General features: G+C 45.2%; 2 protein-coding genes across 3 annotated transcripts in view; one reads left to right on the forward strand and one right to left on the reverse strand.

The window, feature by feature from the left end:
* SLC1A1 (solute carrier family 1 member 1) overlaps positions 1-7,453 on the reverse strand; it is a 98,152-nt gene extending 90,699 nt beyond the window's left edge. Inside the window, exon 1 of one of the 2 annotated variants that reach the window (XM_003823361.4) lies at positions 6,908-7,453. In XM_003823361.4, the coding sequence (XP_003823409.2) occupies positions 6,908-6,998 (91 nt within the window). In that variant the 5' untranslated portion in view covers positions 6,999-7,453. The remainder of the gene's footprint in view (positions 1-6,907) is intronic. The other variant, XM_034967078.3, reaches the window with a different exon arrangement.
* The window catches only part of LOC134728588 (uncharacterized), a 69,199-nt gene continuing 58,682 nt past the window's right edge, over positions 7,088-17,604 (forward strand). Inside the window, exon 1 of the mRNA XM_063594504.1 lies at positions 7,088-7,812. Within this exon, the coding sequence (XP_063450574.1) occupies positions 7,088-7,812 (725 nt within the window). The remainder of the gene's footprint in view (positions 7,813-17,604) is intronic.

Consider the following 17,604-nt stretch of genomic DNA (forward strand, 5'->3'; position numbering starts at 1 on the left):
TTGATATTTATGTAGATTCATTAAGTGTTAATCTATGTTGCTGACATAGATCAGAGGGGGCTGAAACAGGCAGAGGAGAATTTATGGAGGTAATAGAGTTTGATTTAAGCTTTAGGCTCATTTGTTCCCTTGACAAACAAGGACAACATTTTACTAACTCTCTGGGTCATAAATGGCTCAGCAATTCAACAAATGTATTCACCCTACTGTGCAATGTGATAGGTACTATGGGCACAGAGAAGAGCAACACAAACATCCTTCCCTTAGGGTTCATGAATTGGTGAGGGAGGCAGAAAAATCAGAATATAGGGTAATAAATATCACGCAGCAGCAGGAGAGGATAGTGGTTAGAAGCAGAGTCTCTAGAGCCAGACTTCCAGGGTTTGAATCCCGGCTCTGCCCTCGACCTTGGGCAAGTTTCTTAATTCTGTGTGCCTCCGTTTCCTGAAAATATGCTTGATGGAAAGATTAAATCGTTTAATACCTGTATAGCACTCAGAACAGTTCTTGGCACAGAGTAATGGATACATAAGTCTCAAAAAAAATTTCTGTTTTTTAAAACCACCAGGTTTGTGGTCATTTGTTAGGGCAGCCACAGGAAAGGAATACAATGCTTCACCCTTAACTCCTCCCTTCCATCTCAGGAGTATAAAGTCCCATTCTCTGGCCAATCCCCAACCAGGTCCCTCCATTTCACACTGTCTTCTACTGTCCCAGGCCTCACTCCACCCAACAGCATTCATTATTTTCTCTCTCTTCTGCATTTATTATCATTATTTTTCAGAGACAGGATCTTGCGCTGTCACCTCGGCTGGAGTGTACAATGATGTGATGAAGCTCCCTGCAGCCTGGAACTCCTTGCCTCATGTAATCTTCCCACATCAGCCTCTTGAGTAGTTGGGGCTACAGGCACGCACCATCATGCCTGGCTAATTTAATTTTTATTTTGCAGAGACAGGGGTCCTGCTGTGTTGCCCAGGCTGGTCTTGAACTCCTAGCCTCAAGCAATCCTCCCACCTTCACCTCCCAAAGTGCTGGGATTACAGACATGAGTCACCATGCTCAGCTGCATTTTTATTTTTAATGATCACTTCTCTTCAGGTTCAGTCAGACTCAAGTCTCCTTAAAAAACAAAAAACAAACAGAAACAAAACAAAACAAGGCTGAGTGCAGTGGCTTGCACTTGTAATCCTAGCACTTTGGGAGGCTGAGGCAGGAGGATAGCTTGAAGCCAGGCATTCAAGACCAGCCTGGGCAACAAAACGAGACCCTGTCTCTTAAAAAAACAAAGAAAAATACTCTCTGGACCTTAAACGTGACTTCCACTTTCTCTGAATTCTTTCACACCTAAGTGCCTCCAAATAAAAGCCCAGAAGGTCACATCCCTGTCCTTTGTATCCCCAACGCTGTTGAACATCCTCCTCAGACCCTCTCACTCCTGCCCCCGAGCCTCTCACCCATCACTGTTCCTGTTCTTAATTTCTATCACACCACGTCTGGTTTCTCCTGTGGGCCCCTTCTCTTCCCAGACCTCCAATGTTGGGGTTGTCCAGAACTCTGTCTTTGGTCTTCTCTTCTCCCTTTTCTCCCAGGATAGGTTCATTCATTCCCAAAGCCTTAACCAGGTCTCTGACATGCTGTCTTAAGTCGACACTCCACTCCACATTTGTCTCCTGAGCACCAGACTCACTTAGCCAGGTGTTTGCTGCCTACCTTTACCCAAACACCCTTCTGGCTCCTCGAACTCAACATGTCCACCGTGGAACATGTCATGTTCTTTTCCAAGTCGGTGCCCCTTCCAGGACTCTCTGTTTTGTTGGAGATAGCCACTGCCTTCTCCCTTGGACCAAATCCAGCCAAGCCCTGCAGGTTAACCTCAAGCAGCTGTCTTTTCATTCTGTTCCACTCCTGGCTGCTCAGCTGAGGCACCCATTTCCCCTTTCCTGGACCTTGGACCTGAACCACCCTATTGCTCTGCCCCCAGCCTCACCTCCACTTCATCTCCTCCTACTCTTTCCCTCCCTCATTCTACTCCTTGATGTTTCTCACACAAACTAGGATGCTCCCCAGATACCTGTGCAACTTGTTCCTTCACCTCTCCTCCGTCTTGATTCAACTGTCACCTTCTCAGTGTGGCCTCCCCTGTCACCCTGTTTAAAATTGCAACCCCCCACCTTGCCAGCCCACTCCCTGCTCTATACTACTGCAGAACACTATTCTCATCTAACATGCTCTATACAGTAGGTTACCTATGTATTCTCTCTATGGTCTACCTCTCTCTACTTGAACAGTAAGTCCCATGAGGACATGCTGTGTGACCCGGCTGTACAACAATCCGTGGTGCACAGTGGGTGTCTGATACATATCTGTTAAATGAATGAATGGCTTAAGTGTTGATTATTACAGGGATATTCCTAAACACTGCTGAGCCAAGGTTCTATGCAGGTGAGGGGCTGGGCCTGGAACCAGCGTGAACCGCCGCTGGGCCCTGTCCTCAGGGGCTTCACAGACAAAGCGGGAAAGCCTATGCCACGTCTCAAATTAGCACTGCCAGATGCACGCTACATGAGCTCCAGGGTAGAGACACGAGGCTGGGCAAGGGTATTACTAAGACCATGAAGGAGCTGTTTCTGATTTGAGATAATGGAATCAAAATCTATGCATGATTGCTTCCTTAGCACTCCAAAGAAAACAATTTAGAATGAATAAGCTTGCCAGCTCTGTCATGTAAATGCCAATACCTATTGCTTTTTCTGAATAGCTCTAAGTTGAAATCACAGATTTTTCAAATGACAGAAGTAATGGCATAACTGGTCTGGAGAGAAAGATTAGGTATTATATTGTGAATAGGGTGAGGATATAGGAAGTGCCTTAACAACATCATATACTATATAATCATTATTGGATGACCCGAATTAGAAGGCTGGCAGAATTCTCACTCAGTAATTCTGCTTGGACAGAATTCCCACTTAGAGCATAAAACCTCCCTTCAGAATTTACATACTTAAATTATATTTATATAAATTATATATTTAAATATTATATTTAAATGAATTGAATATTAGCCGGTGGGGCACAAAACAAAAGGATTCATTCTTTCCATTTCCTCTCTAAAGAAATGACTAATACTACAGAGACGGTTATTAGCTCAGACAGAGCAGGTCATCAAAACACTTGAATCACCCTAAATTATAGGCGGGACACTAAGCAGGACACAGAAAGAGACATCATATGAGAGAATTTATTTCATAAGAAAATATTAATTTTCTCATAATCCAATTATTCAGATTTACCTTAAAATAACAACTATTGAGTGCTGAATATACGCCAGCCACACAACTGAGTATTTTTCACACCTCTAATAACAAACGAAGTCATAAGTGATATCTCCAATTTCCAGATGAGGAAATTGAGGCTTGTAGGGAAATACACAGTTTGCCTGCATGATAGAGCTTGATAGTACCAGAATTCAAATCCCAAGGACTCTTCACTCCAGGCTCTGTGCTCATTCTACCATTCTATGGAAGCAGAGAACAAGCCTATAAGAAATGTAATGAAAGCTGTGAAAGTGTTTCTAGTGGCATTTTAGCAGAGGATTTTCCTGTGAAAATCCAAGATATTATTTTCAGGACCATGTAGGGTGTCGCAGAAATTAAAAAAGATGGTCACCTAACTATTCAATCCCATCATCTTGTGAACAAGAATTTGAGAAATGTTTAGTTCTTAGCATTTCCTTGTCCATGAGAAGAGTGAACTTCCACACCTAATAAAGATGACCCTTATTACGTTTCCCCTCATGTGCTGTGTCTTGAAAAATCAGGCTTTAAGCTGGCTCATAAAAATCTTTGCCTCTTATTTCTATAATCAAATATTTTAAAGTATTAGGGCTACTGAATTATAGTAGTGACTGAACATTTCATTGCATTATTATTTCTTTAAATTATTTTTTTTAGAAATAGAGGTGAGATCAGGCTGGTCTGAAACTCCTGAACTCACTCATTCCTCCTACCTTGGCCTTCCAAAGTCCTAGGATTACAAGTGTGAGCCACTGCACCTGGTCAGGGAGCAAACATTTGAATGGCTATAATCAGAAGAAGATGTTTTGTCATGATAGTTAATAAATTTCACAGTTTTTTTCTTCTTTAAGTTCCACATGCTGAAAAGTCCAAAAGGGAGGCTGCATCAGAGCTCTGGCGATTTTTCTGGATCAGTTAAGGCAGTTATAAAATAAGCTCTTACTATCATAATCTAGCAAGGGTTTATGAATAGACTCAGTGCCACTGTTATAAGTCACTGGAATTTCACTGTCAGTTAAACAAATCAGCCCTTACAGGCTACACAAACAAGTATGAGTTTCCACTCAGGCCCAGTACTCTGAAGAAAAAGGACAAGAAAAGGACCCCTGTTAATGGGCATATTGGGGGTGGTCTAGGTTTGAGACGTCTCAGACCAGAAGCAGGACTGCCCTTTGTTGCCATCTGAAGGAACAAATATCTAGGAAGATTTCAGCTGGGCACTTGATTTTTAAGTGGTGACTTTCCTTTCTGGAGAAAAGTACTCAAACTAAGCTCTTGGGGCTCACACACATTAAAATTGGAGGAAAGTGCCCATCTGAGACCAAAGGCCATGTCTGCAAAATGAGCGTGTACTTCTTCTTATTCATGCAACTGATTCCAAAGGCCAGGGAACAATTGCTTAAAACCTTCTCCAAACCAGTCTCCAGTGAACCGCATGCTGACGAGTGGTGTGCAACACTTGGGTAGCAAGTGAGTATCTCTGGAGAGCCCCATGCTGAAAAGGCAGGATAACTCCACTTCCACAGGGAATCAGGAGGGAGACTCAAGCCAATGTTTATCCTGCAAAGTCTTTTTTTTTTTTTTCTTTTTAGACAGGGTCTCACTCTTGTTGCCCAGGCTGGAGTGCAGAGTCACGATCACGGCTCACTGCAGCCTCGACCTCCCTGGGCTCAGGTGATCCTCCCACCTCAGTCTCCCGAGTAGCTAGGACTACAGATGTGCACCACCACGCTAATTTTTGTACTTTTTTGTAGAGATGGCATTTTGCCATGTTGCCCAGGCTGGTCTCCAACTCCTGGGCTCAAGCAATCCTCCTTCCTTGGCCTCCCAAAATATTGGGATTATAGGTATGAGTCACTGTGCCTGGCCCTCTAAAAGTCCTTTTCCTTTTTTTTTTTTTTTGGTGGATTCTTGCTCTGTCACCCAGGCGGGAGTGCAGTGGCACAATCTTGGCTGACTTCAACCTCTGCCTTCTGGGTTCAAGCAATTCTCCTGCCTCAGCCTCCCGAGTAACTGGGGTTATAGGCATGAGCCACCTTGCCCTGGCATCTCTCAGTCTTCAAAAAGAGATTTAACAATTAATCCTCGACTCTTATCACTAGGAAAACAAACAAGGCCATCTCTTCTCTTTGGTCTAAAGGAAATCAAGTCGTTCTTTGTAGCATATGCTATTTAAATATGGTGGAGTAGGATAAACTTTCCCTTAAAAATGTCCAAAACCGAAAAAAAAAAGTTCCAAAACCACTTGGCACTTCTTGGGGGAAATAGTCAAGATTTGCTTCTCTACTTCTCTCCTTTCCTCCTACAAATAGCCTCTGCTAGGGCCATTCCAGGATGTTATTTATTTACTAGAAACCTGACTTTCCTTTGCCCAAGGTTCTGGAGAATCCAATCTGACCCCAAGAATCCCATTAACTTCCAAAGGCCATTTCCATGCCCTATCCCCACCCTGAGGGGAGGGGGCGGTTCGGAGGAGAAGCAAGCAACACCATATATTCTGAGATTTAGGAGCAGCAGTTGGAGAGGAAGGTACCTGAGGTTGGGAGGAAACAAGCTGTCCCCACTTGCCTTTTCAGCAAACACAGCTGCAGTTTCCAAGGGGAAGGTGGAGCCTGCCGAGGAATCCACATTCCTCAGAGGGTGCAACAGCCCTCACCTGCTGAGGAGCTATCACTGGAAAGGCGACAGATATGGCCCTAATCCCAAGGAAGTGCATCCCCGGGCCGGAGCTAGAAACACACAACCTTGGTAAAAAATCAGAATCTAAATAGGAATAACTCATACCTCTGAGCAATGGCTCAGACATCCACCTGGTCCAGTGATCTGTGAGGGGTGGATCACTTAAATACACCCTTGTTTAAAAACAGGCAAGGATGGCTTAAACATTATTTTAAATACAAAAACAACGTGGAGAGCAAGAAAGGCAGGAGAAGACACGGCTGAGTTCTCTTAGCTCTCTTCCCCGGTGACCTCCCGCGGGCCACAATGGCACATCCCAGAATTCAGGCACGAATCTGGCAGCTTTTCAGAGCCCGGGTGCAGGCAGTCGGCGCTCGCCGCGTGGGAAGGCACCTTTCCACGCACTGCCCAGAATGAGCGGCGACAGCGTTCTCAGCCTCCCTCGCCTAAGGGTCCGGCCCATCCCGGAGGCCAGGGTGCCTCTTCCAATTCGACTGAGAACTGTAATCCACACTCAATCTCTGTCCGGGCAGCGAGGCTTGGGGGTGTGGGGTGAGGAAGGTGGCGGTGATGGGGGAGATACGGTGCGGGATTAACAAAGAAAAAAATCGAACCCTGTTTTCAAACGAGCAGAACCAAGAGCTACTTGCTTCCCTTTCTACCCCCAAGCCCCTTTGATCATTTTGGGTAGAGCAGGAACCAGCAGCTCAAGGAGCACTGAAATGGGAGTCCCAGAGGAGCTTTGTTCTTGGTGTGCAGTAATTAGAGCGCTTGGGGGAAAGCCCCCGCAGGGGGCCCGAGGCTAAGGCCGAGGGGGCATCGAGGGAGCCTGCATGGAGTGCGCCAGCGCCAAGCCCACCCTCAGCCGCACGCGGCCTGGGCGCAGAGAGCGCGTGAGGGTGCGCGCATCGCCCACCCGCCGCGCCGCTCACCTAGCACCACCGCGGCCACGGTGGACAGCAACACCCAGTTATTCTTCAGGAAGCGCTTCCACTCGCATCCTTTCCTCGCCGGTTTCCCCATGGCTGTCGCCGCTATTGTGCGCTGGGCTGGGCCGTGCGCGCGTGGGCTGGGCGACCCGGGGACTGCTGGCTGCTTGGCGGCGCGGCGAGATGCGGGTGCACAGGGGAGAGGTGAGAGCTGGCGGCTGCAGTCGCCGCCGTCACCACCGCCGTTGCCGCCGCCACCCGGGATCGCGCACCGCGCCTGCCGCCCTGCCAGCCGGGTGGTTTTGCGTGGCAGGCGCGCCCGGCTCCTCCTGCTGCCGCCGCGCTCTGCGGCGCCTGGGCCAACCAGCGAGGAAGGAGGGAGGAGCGGCAGGCCCGGGAAGGAGGGTGGGTGCGTGCGAGGGACGCCCGGGGTCCCTAGGGAGCAGGCGTGGTAGGGCGCCCAGCGCTGCGGCAGGAGCTAGGGCGGCCTCTCCGGGAACCGTGAGTCCCGCCCCACAGCCTTCCACTGGAGTCTGTCTCGCTTTCCACGCCCCACTCATGCTAGGTCTTTGGCTTAAGGGTTTTCTTCTGTCCCTAACCCAGAGAGGCGGAGCCACTGCCCTCCTTGGCGCGGACTTCATCGTGCACGTCTCCCTCTCGGTTCTCCACACCAGCTATTTCCAGTGCCGGCGCCTGGAGAACGGGTGCCCTTTCAAGTCGGGGGAAGCCGATCCTGCCTTGGGTCCCTCTTGCTCCGCTACTCAGGCTGGGATGTGCCAGCAGCCGCGAAAGCCTGAAGCCTCTGGGAGGAGAGAAAGGAGTCCTGGGGCAGAACATGGCTTTGGAAACTTTCACGCGGAGCGTCCAGTGCCCCCACAGGGATTATTCTCCTCTTCGAGTCGCTGGAGGTGATTTGTCTGTGGACACTGGGTTTGGGAGTGTTCCCTGCACAAGGAGATGGTGATTTCTCTTAGAGCTTTACTTCTGCTCCTTGGGACTTGCTCTGTGACCACAGGCCCTGGAGCATGGAGGCTTGGGGCAGTAATTAGGCCTGAGAACCGGACCCGGGAGCCGTTCTGGGGAGAAAGTGGGCGGTCCATCCCCTAAGGTCCAACGGATTGGAAAGGCAAACACAGGAGAAACTAGGTTAGTGGTGCCAAATATATTTGGTGTTGCTAAGTGAATTTCTGATGCTCTTCCATTTTTCTACCCAATTTTTTCACTCTCACGTATACAATCTCTTTCCCTCCCTTTACCAAATCAGTACCTCCGCAGCTGTAAGCGGTCTTCTTATCAGCGTTCCTAAAGTTAAGTGAGCCTGGAACCCTTTTTGCTATTGTAGAATCTACTCTGATTGTGGGTAGGGAGAATTTCCCCTACTAGATTTTCTGATGACTAAATCCCCACAATTAGAGCTTCATTCCTTTGGTGTAAATTGATACAAGCATCTTTTAAGCGATAATAGATTAAGATTTACAACCCTGTAGACTTTAGTATGAATGAGTTTATCAGCTCTTTCTAGAAAGTAAACTTTGAGAGAAAGAAGGTTAGAGGGATTTTAAGGTCGTTGGGTGTCCGAGGAAGATCTGAAGAAATGTCAGAAGGGGAGCCGGGCGCGGTGGCTCATGCCTGTAATCCCAGCACTTTGGGAGTCCGAGGCGGGCGGATCACGAGGTCAGGAGATTGAGACCATCCTGGCTAACACAGTGAAACCCCGTCTCTGCTAAAAATACAAAAACATTAGCCGGGCGTGGTGGCACGTGCCTGTAGTCGCAGCTACTTGGGAGGCTGAGGGAGGAGAGTCGCTTGAACCTGGAAGGTGGAGATTGCAGTAAGCTGAGATCAGGCCACTGCACTCCAGCCTAGGCGACAGAGCGAGACTGTCAAAAAAAAAAAATAAAAGAAAGAAAGAAGGAAGGAAGGAAATGTCAGAAGGGAAACTATCAAGAAAGGGAGAATAGTCCCAGGCGCGGTGGTCACACCTGTAATTCCAGCACTTTGGGAGGCCAAGGCAGGCGGATCACTTGAGGTCAAGAGTTCGAGACCAGCCTGGCCAACATGGGGAAATCCCGCCTACCAAAAATACAAAAATTAGCCGGGTTTAGGGCCATGCACCTGTAATCCCAGCTATTCGGGAGGCTGAGACAGGAGAATCACTTGAACCCAGGAGGTGGAGGTTGCAGTGAGCCGAGATCACGCTGCAGCACTCCTGCCTGGGCGACTGGAGGGAAACCCTGTCTCATAAAAAAAAAAAAAAAAGAGAGCGTGCGCGCGAGAGAACAGATTTGTCCCACAGTAAAAAAACAGCTGGAAAAAACGCAAATGTCCAACATAAATGGAATGGTAAATGTATTATGGAACTGCCAAGCAACAGTACCTTATGCAGCCTACGTAAAGGAAGTTTATGAAGTTTTTAACAGCATGGGATAGCACATGTTATAAATCTATATTTATAAATATAAAGGGAAGAAAGAAATACTAAAATTGCATATACAATTTGATCACATGTATGTAAAATAAACATATTGGCCAGGTGCAGTGGCTCACACCCGTAATCCCAGCACTTTGGGAAGCCGAGATGTAGGACTGCTTAAGCCCAGGAGTTTAAGACCAGCCTGGACAACATAATTAGACCTCTGTCTCTACAAAAATTCAACCAACCAACCAACCAACAAACAGACGAAATAAAACCATGTGCTTAGAAAAAAAGACCAGAAGAAATATGCCAAAATTTTAACGATGGTCATCTTTGCCTTCTATCTTTTATATTTCCAAAGTGTCTACCATAGAGCTGGGCGTGTTGGCTCACACCTATATTCCCAGCAGTTTGGGAGGCTGAGGCAGAAGGATCACTTGAGGCTAGGAGTTCGAGACCAACTTGGGCAACTTAGTGAAATCTTGATTCTACAAAACTTAATAATAATAATAATCTGGCCATGATGGCACATGCCTGTAGTCTCCGCTACTTGGGAGGCTGAGGCAAGAGGATAGTTTGAGCCCAGGAGTTCGAGGTTGCAGGGAGCTATGATTGTACCACTGTACTCCAGCCTGGGTGACAGAGCGAGACTCTATTAAAAAAAGAAAAAAAGTGTTGACCATAAGCATACCCATGCTCATTACAGTTGTAGATAGGGCAGTATTTACAAAATAAACATTCCCGAGGGGAGAAAAAGTGGAAGCATCTGAGGAACTATGTGTACATCACAACTTTTTGGGTTGTAATAAGACAGTTACACTAGGGTTCTCGGGGTAAAGTATTTAGGTTTAAATCCCAGCACCACCACTTATCAGCTTGGTGACCTTGGGCAACTTGCTTAAATTTTTTATGTCTCAGTTTCTTCATCTGTAAAATGGGGGCATTAATTATCTTTACCTCATGGAGGTATTTTAATAATTTAATATAATAATCTGTGTGAAAGGCTTAGAACACTCCCTGGCACAAAACAAATATTACCACCAATTTTACGTGGAGTCAACCTGGACAGGCATCTTTTAACACCATCTTTTAACACCTGCCTGTCATTAACACACCCTGAACCACTTCAGACCCACGAGAACTCTTGCTCATTGATCATCAGGAATTGCCCATCTCTACTAAAAATACAAAAATTAGCCAGGCGTGGTGGCGGGTGCCTGTAATCCGAGCTACTCGAGAGGCTGAGGCAGGAGAATCGCTTGAACCCAGTAGGTGGAGAATATGACAAAAGAAATATGTCAACATTTTAACAATGGTCTTCTTTGCCTTCTATTTTTTTGTATTTCCAAAGTGTCTACCATAGAGCTGGGAGTGTTGTCTCACACCTATATTCCCAGCACTTTGGGAGGCTGAGGCAGAAGGATCACTTGAAGCCAGGAGTTTGAGACCAACCTGGGCAACTTAGTGAAATCTTGGCTCTACAAAACTTAAAAAAATAAATAAATAACCTGGGCATGATGGCACATACCTGTAGTCCTCACTACTTGGGAGGCTGAGGCAAGAGGATGGCTTGAGCCCAGGAGTTTGAGGTTGCAGGGAGCTATGATTGCACCACTGCACTCCAGCCTGGGTGACAAGAGGCCTTACGTCACCCATTGCACTTTCACACTGGGAGGACCAAGGCCCTTGGTCCCCTGAAGGTTTGCTTCAAAATCACTGACAGGCAGATTTATTAATAGGAGAAAAGGCATACCAATGTATTGAACGTATACACACAGGAGACTTCAAAATGAAGACCTAGCCTCCCAATGAGGTACAGAAGTTTATATACCATCTGGAGGTTACAGAAAGAATGGGGGCTTGAATCCTGGTAAAACAGGTTTTGGGAGGTGAAGAGAAGAGGAATTGCTGAGGGGATTACTAGGGAGAATGAATGGATCTCTGAACAGAGATTAATGTGTGAATAGTTCTCTTTGATAGTGAAAGTGTTCAGGTGTGGTTACATTCTTGGTCTTACAGGGAGGGGAAGAACAAACAATTACTTTCTTTGATGGGTCTGAATCTTACGCAGATAAAGGAACTTCCACTTCTTTGTGGGAGATGGTGGCAGGGGAAGTCAGAGAGACCTTGAGGTTTCTCCATGTCAACATGTCAAAATGCCATATTTTGGGGTATTGGATTCTGAGCCCAACAACACCTAAAGCCCCTATAGTGCATACTTGTTTTATGTTCATTTAAATTATGCATTGAAAATAGTACAATATAAAAGATTTTAAAAATTTCAATATACACAAACATTTTGAAATAATAAAAATCTCCCCGACTAAAAGCAAAAGTCGGGCCAGGTGCGGTGGCTCATGCCTGTAATCCCACCTCTTTGGGAGGCCAAGGGGGGTGGATTCCTGAGGTCAGGAGTTTGAGACCAGCCTGGCCAACATAGTGAAACGCCATCTCTGCTAAAAATACAAAAAATTAGCTGGGCATGGTGGCAGGAACCTATAATTCCAGCTACTTGGGAGGCTGAGGCAGGAGAATTGCTTGAATCTGGGGAGGCGGAGGTCGCAGTGAGCTGAGATTGTGACATTGCACTCCAGCCTGGGCAACAAGAGCGAACAAAACTCTGTCTCAAAAAAAAAAAAAGCAGAGGCAGGAGTCTCAAAAGTAGATCACTGGTAGTGCAATCCCCTGATGGGTTCTTGCCTGCCGCACAGGTAGAGCTGATTCACTGAAACACTGGTATTGTTGTAAAGATGGAGCTTAATTAATGCAAAGCTAGTCACATGGGGAGACAGGAAGTTATTACTCAAATCAGCCTCCCTGGAAATTTGGAGGCTGGAGTTTTTAAGAATAACTTGGTAGTCAGGATTTAGGGAACAGATGCTGCTGGTTGGATGAAGATGAAATCACAGGGGTGTGGAAAGTGGTCCTTATGCAGAGTCAGTCTCTGGGGTGGGGCTACAGGACTGGTTGATTTGTAGATCTGAGTGTAGTCAGCCAGTCCTCAGAAATCCAAGTCTGAAAAACATCTCGGAAGACCAACCTTAGGGCTGAGCGCGGTGGCTCACGTCTGTAATCCCAGCACTTTGGGAGGCTGAGGCGGGTGGATTACTTGAGGTCAGGAGTTTAAGACCAGCCTGGCCAACATGGTGAAACCCTGTCTCTACTAAAAATACAAAAATTAGCTGGGCATGGTCGTGAGTGCCTGTAATCCCAGCTACTCGGGAGCCTGAGGCAGGAGAATCGCTTGAACCCGGGAGGTGGAAGTTGCAGTGAGCCGAGATCGCTCCACTGCACTCCAGCCTGGTCGACGGGAGTGAAACCCTGTCCCCCCACCACCCCCACCCCCCCAAAAAAAGGAAAAAGAAAACCAATCTTAGGTTCTACAATAATGATGATGTTATCTACAGGAGTAAATTGGAGAAGTTACAAATCTTGCGTCCTCTGGACCGATGGTTGGTTATAATTTATGCCTACAACTTAGCAGAATTCAGGCTCCCTTCATAAACCTAATCTTGTGTCTTTTCATTGGTTCTACAAAGACGATTCCTGTCCTCCAATGAGGAAGGGATAGTTTTGGGAAGGGCTATTACTATCTTTACTTTAAGGTTAAACTATAACTTCCTCCTAAAGTTAGTTTGGCCTACACTGGGCACAGTGGCTCACGCCTATAATCCCAGCACTTTGGGAAGCCAAGGTGGGTGGATCACCTGAGGTCGGGAGTTCGAGCCTAGCCTGGCCAACATGGTGAAACCTGTCCCTACTAAAAATACAAAAATTAGCCAGGTGTGGTGGCAGGGCCTGTAATCCCAGCTACCCGGGAGGCTGAGGCAAGATAATTGCTTGAACTCGAGAGGCAGAGGTTAAGGTGAGCTGAGACTGAGCCACTGCACTGCAGCCTAGGCAGCAGAGCAAGACTCTGTCTCAAAAAAAAAAAAAAAAAAAAAAAATTAGCCTGGCATGGTAGCACACGCCTGTGGTCCCAGCTACTCGGGAGGCTGAGGCAGGATAATTGCTTGAACTTGGGAGGCAGAGGTTGCAGTGAGTCTTGACCATGCCACTGCATTCTAGCCTGGGCGACAGAGCGAGACTCCGTCTCAAAAAAAAAAAAAAAAAAAAAAAAGTTAGTTTGGCTTATGCCCAGGAATGAACAAGGATAGCTTAGAGGTTAGAAGCAAAGTACAGTCAGCTATGTCAGATTTCTCTTACTGTTATAATTTTGCAAAGGCAATTTCAGTGGGCCAAGTGGATTTTAAACTATATTTATACTATTGCTACATAGAAGTTCCATTTTAGCTGGTAATAACAACAACAACAAAAAAGGCAAACACTTACAAAGCACTTATAACTTATATACCAGGCACTCTTCTAAGCACTTGGCCCAAATTAATTCACTTGGTCCTCTCAATATCTCAGTGAGGTAAGGATTATTGTTTCTTCATGAGGCTGTTGGAAGAATCAAATGAGATATGATGGCTTATCATCATTATCTTACAGCTGAGGAAACTGAAGCACAAAAAGATTCAGCTCCTTGTGTAAGTTTTCCCTGTTAGTAACAGGAGGAGAAAGGGTTGAGCCAGATGGTCTGGCTCTAGAATTTGTGCACTTAACCAACACCTCTTTTTTTTTTTTTTTCCCAAGACGAAGTCTCACTCTGTTGCCCAGGCTGAAGTGCAGTGGCCTGATCTCGGCTCACTGCATCCTCCGCCTCCCAGGTTCAAGTGATTCTCCTGCCTCAGCCTCTTGAGTAGCTGGGATTACAGGCGTGCACCACCACACCCAGCTAATTTTTTTGAATTTTTAGTGGAGATGGGGTTTCACCATGTTGGTCAGGCTGGTCTCAAACTCCTGACCTCGTGATCTGCCCACCTTGGCCTCCCAAAGTGCTGAGATTACAGGCGTGAGCCACCGCACCCAGCCACCAACACCTCTTATGTAAGGAACAAATATAGAGTTGTTACAAAAAAAAACTAGCCGAGTTACATGTTGTATTTTGTGCAAGGTCTTTAAGAGTCCATTCACCTGTGTCCAGCAGACACTTTGGTCTCTAATGTGCTGTGCTCAATTGGGCACTAAATACATTTTATGGGGCAGTGGTTGAACTCCTGAATCCTCTGTAACTGCTGCTTGCACCCAATTCTACAGCATTTCTCTGCCTAAAAAAAAATATTGTATATGAAGCATCACTTTGGGGGGATGTCTAGTGATACTAATCTTTAACTTCGATTCTTTTTTACTTTATTGTCCTCTAATAGTCATGGACACAGATGATCTCAAATTGAACAAAAGTTGAGAGGCATTTCCCTTGCAAGCTCTACTTGAAAGAACTTGGCCACTCAGCTCCTGGAAGAAAAAGTTCTTTCTCCAAGCCAAATTGAAAGAATTGTTAGAATGTTTTTTTCCTTCCAATAAATGTTAGCTTCTCTCTTTTTTTCCCTAAGTCCTTCAAATTCCACCATCCGAATAAACCTTTGGCTAGTTTTTATTAATTACATTTTGCTAGTATGCTGTTGCTGCTTTTTAAAGACTTAAGTGATTCTGGTATTTCCTTTGTTGTTATTTTTTTCCCTTTTTAAAAAATAGTCGACTCATGGCCTCTCCTGTTAGTTACTAAAGGAAGGAGACTTTGACTTTGCCACAAAAAGTTACATCAGCAGACCATATATTAATTAGGATACAAATGAAAAAGGCATTCAGAAACAAAAAGTAGGACATCAGCTTCTGAGTATCTCTAGAAATAGTTGCCTGGTTGTATTCTATCATCATAAAACATTTGTGGTTGATTGCTTTGTCCTCATGCGGTGGCAAGGGAAGAGGAGGTCATGGAGTACCAGAGTCTCCTTCAGCATCTCAGCTGCACAGATTTTCATGACCCATGGGTGGGGAGAAAGATGGTGTCAGCGCAGCTAGACACACTTTTTAACAGTCTCTTCCTCTTCCAATCTCAGTCTAGATAGAACTTATCTTGGAACTATAAATTGAAGAAGAAAAGAACTGTAACTCATTAAACTTTCACGACAATTCTCCAAGTAATATTTTATAAAGATACTATGGCTGGAAAGAACTTATCTATTAGTTATATGACCTTGAACTCTTGGCTTCAATAGAACTTTACCTCATGGGCTTTATTGCTCACTCTGACAAATTGAAGAAAAATTCCATTTCATTTTAGGATATGAAAAAAAAGTTCTCTGTCTGCCTCACACAAGCTGTATGTCCTTGACCAAGTAATTTAAACTTTCTGAAACTCAATTTTCTTATTTGAAGATACCATTTAAATTAATAAATGCAAATAGTCAATACATATTTAAAACATGAGAAAATCTTCAATCTCACTAGAACTAAATACAAGTTTAAACCAATATTTACCAGCTAGGTAAAGATATTTTGACATAAATTTTTTAAAATTTACAGTTGCAAAATTTATACTTTTAACATTATAAATTGTAAACTTAGAGAAGGTATGGAGAAATGGGCAGTGTTACACCCTGCTGGTAGACCCAGACAATGCTGTGACTTTTCTGAGGACAGTTAGGCAATTAGTAACATCAGTCATAAGTGCATGTATTCTCTAACTCAAACACTCTACCTCTAGAAACTTATAACGAAAAAAATACCCAAAGATATGCACAAGGGCTCTTCACCCCAGTTCAGCTGGAAACAACTTAACTGTCTAGTAAAGTGAACTGGCTAAAGATTAAGTGTGTAAAAGTACACTAGATAATGAGACATCATTTAGAGATTGAAAAGCATATTTTAGCTTTGACCTGAATTACATGGGAATTACATGGGGAAATGAATTACATTGGAAAACGGTACACACACACACACACACACACACTTATGTTTTTAATTAATTAATTAATTTTTTGATGGAGTCTTGCTCTGTTGCCCAGGCTGGAGTGTAATGGTGCAAGGCTCACTGCAACATACACCTCCCAGGTTCAAGCGATTCCCCTGACTCAGCCTCCTGAGTAGCTGGGATTACAGGCACACACCACCATACCCGGCTAATTTTTATATTTTTAGTAGAGACAGGGTTTCACCATGTTGGCCAGGCTGGTCTTGAACTCCTGACCCCAGGTGATCCGCCTGCCTCGGCCTCCCAAAGTACTGGGATTACAGGCATGAGCCACCACATCTGGCCTAATTATGTTTTTAAATGCAAAAGTAAGTTATAAAACAGTAGATGGGGCTGGGTGAGGTGGCTCATGCCTGTAATCCCAGCACTTTGGGAGGCCCACTTGGGAGGATCAGTTGAGCTCAGGAGTTTGAGACCAGACTGAGCAACATGGAAAAACCCTGTCTCTACAAAAAATACAAAAAATTAGCCAGGTGTGGTGGTGCTTGCCCATGGCCCCAGCTACTCTGGAGGCTGAGGTGGGAGGACCACTTGAACCCTAGAGGTCCGGGCCTCCAGTAAGCTGAGATCAAGCTACTGCACTCTAGCCTCAGCAACAGAGCAATACCTGTCTCAGGAAAAAAAACCAGTAGGTGGAGGTTTTTTTTTTTTCAATGAAGGTGTAGTAATTTATCACTTGTATACTTGAAAATATAAAACTTACAATATGCATTCTACAATTCCAATTAAATGTATGTGTGTGTAAGAGTAATATTAAAATTATTAATGTGCTTTTTTTTCTTTTTGCCTTTCTGAGCACATGCTTTTTGCCCCGGTAGGCCGAGGAGTTCATATGCTGAGGATATTATGATTTGTTACAGAGGAATTTTGAAAATGTGGTAACATTCCACTTCTGTATGATATATAGCATTAGGTAGCAGGAAAGAGGATTATTGAGAAAGAATATGCCATATTCCTTCATTTCTTCATTAGAATATCTAAAGCTTGGCTGGGCATGGTGGCCCATGCCTATAATCCTAGCACTTTGCGAGGCCATAAAGGGAGGATCACTTGAACCTGGACTTCAAGACCAGCCTGAAAAACATAATGAGACACGGACTCTACAAAAAATAAAGTTAGACAGGTGTGATGGCACATGCCTGTAGGCCCAGCTGCTTGGGAGGCTGAGGTGGGAGGGTTATTTGAACTTGGGTAGTCTAGACTGCAGTGAGCTGTGATTATGCCACTGCAGTCCAGCCTGGGCAGCACAGTGAGACTTCATCTCAAAAAAAAAAAAAAAAAAAAAAAAAGCCCAACCTGGAAAACTTGTCTCACAGAATTCTTCTGTAGAGTAAGAAAGACACCTCTCCACCTATAACATCTGTCACTCTATCACAGCAGGAGGTGAAAACCTAGGGAATCAGAAGAAAATATTTTCTGGTCAAG

Source organism: Pan paniscus, chromosome 11, assembly GCF_029289425.2.
Source record: "Pan paniscus chromosome 11, NHGRI_mPanPan1-v2.0_pri, whole genome shotgun sequence".
NCBI lineage: Eukaryota > Metazoa > Chordata > Mammalia > Primates > Hominidae > Pan > Pan paniscus.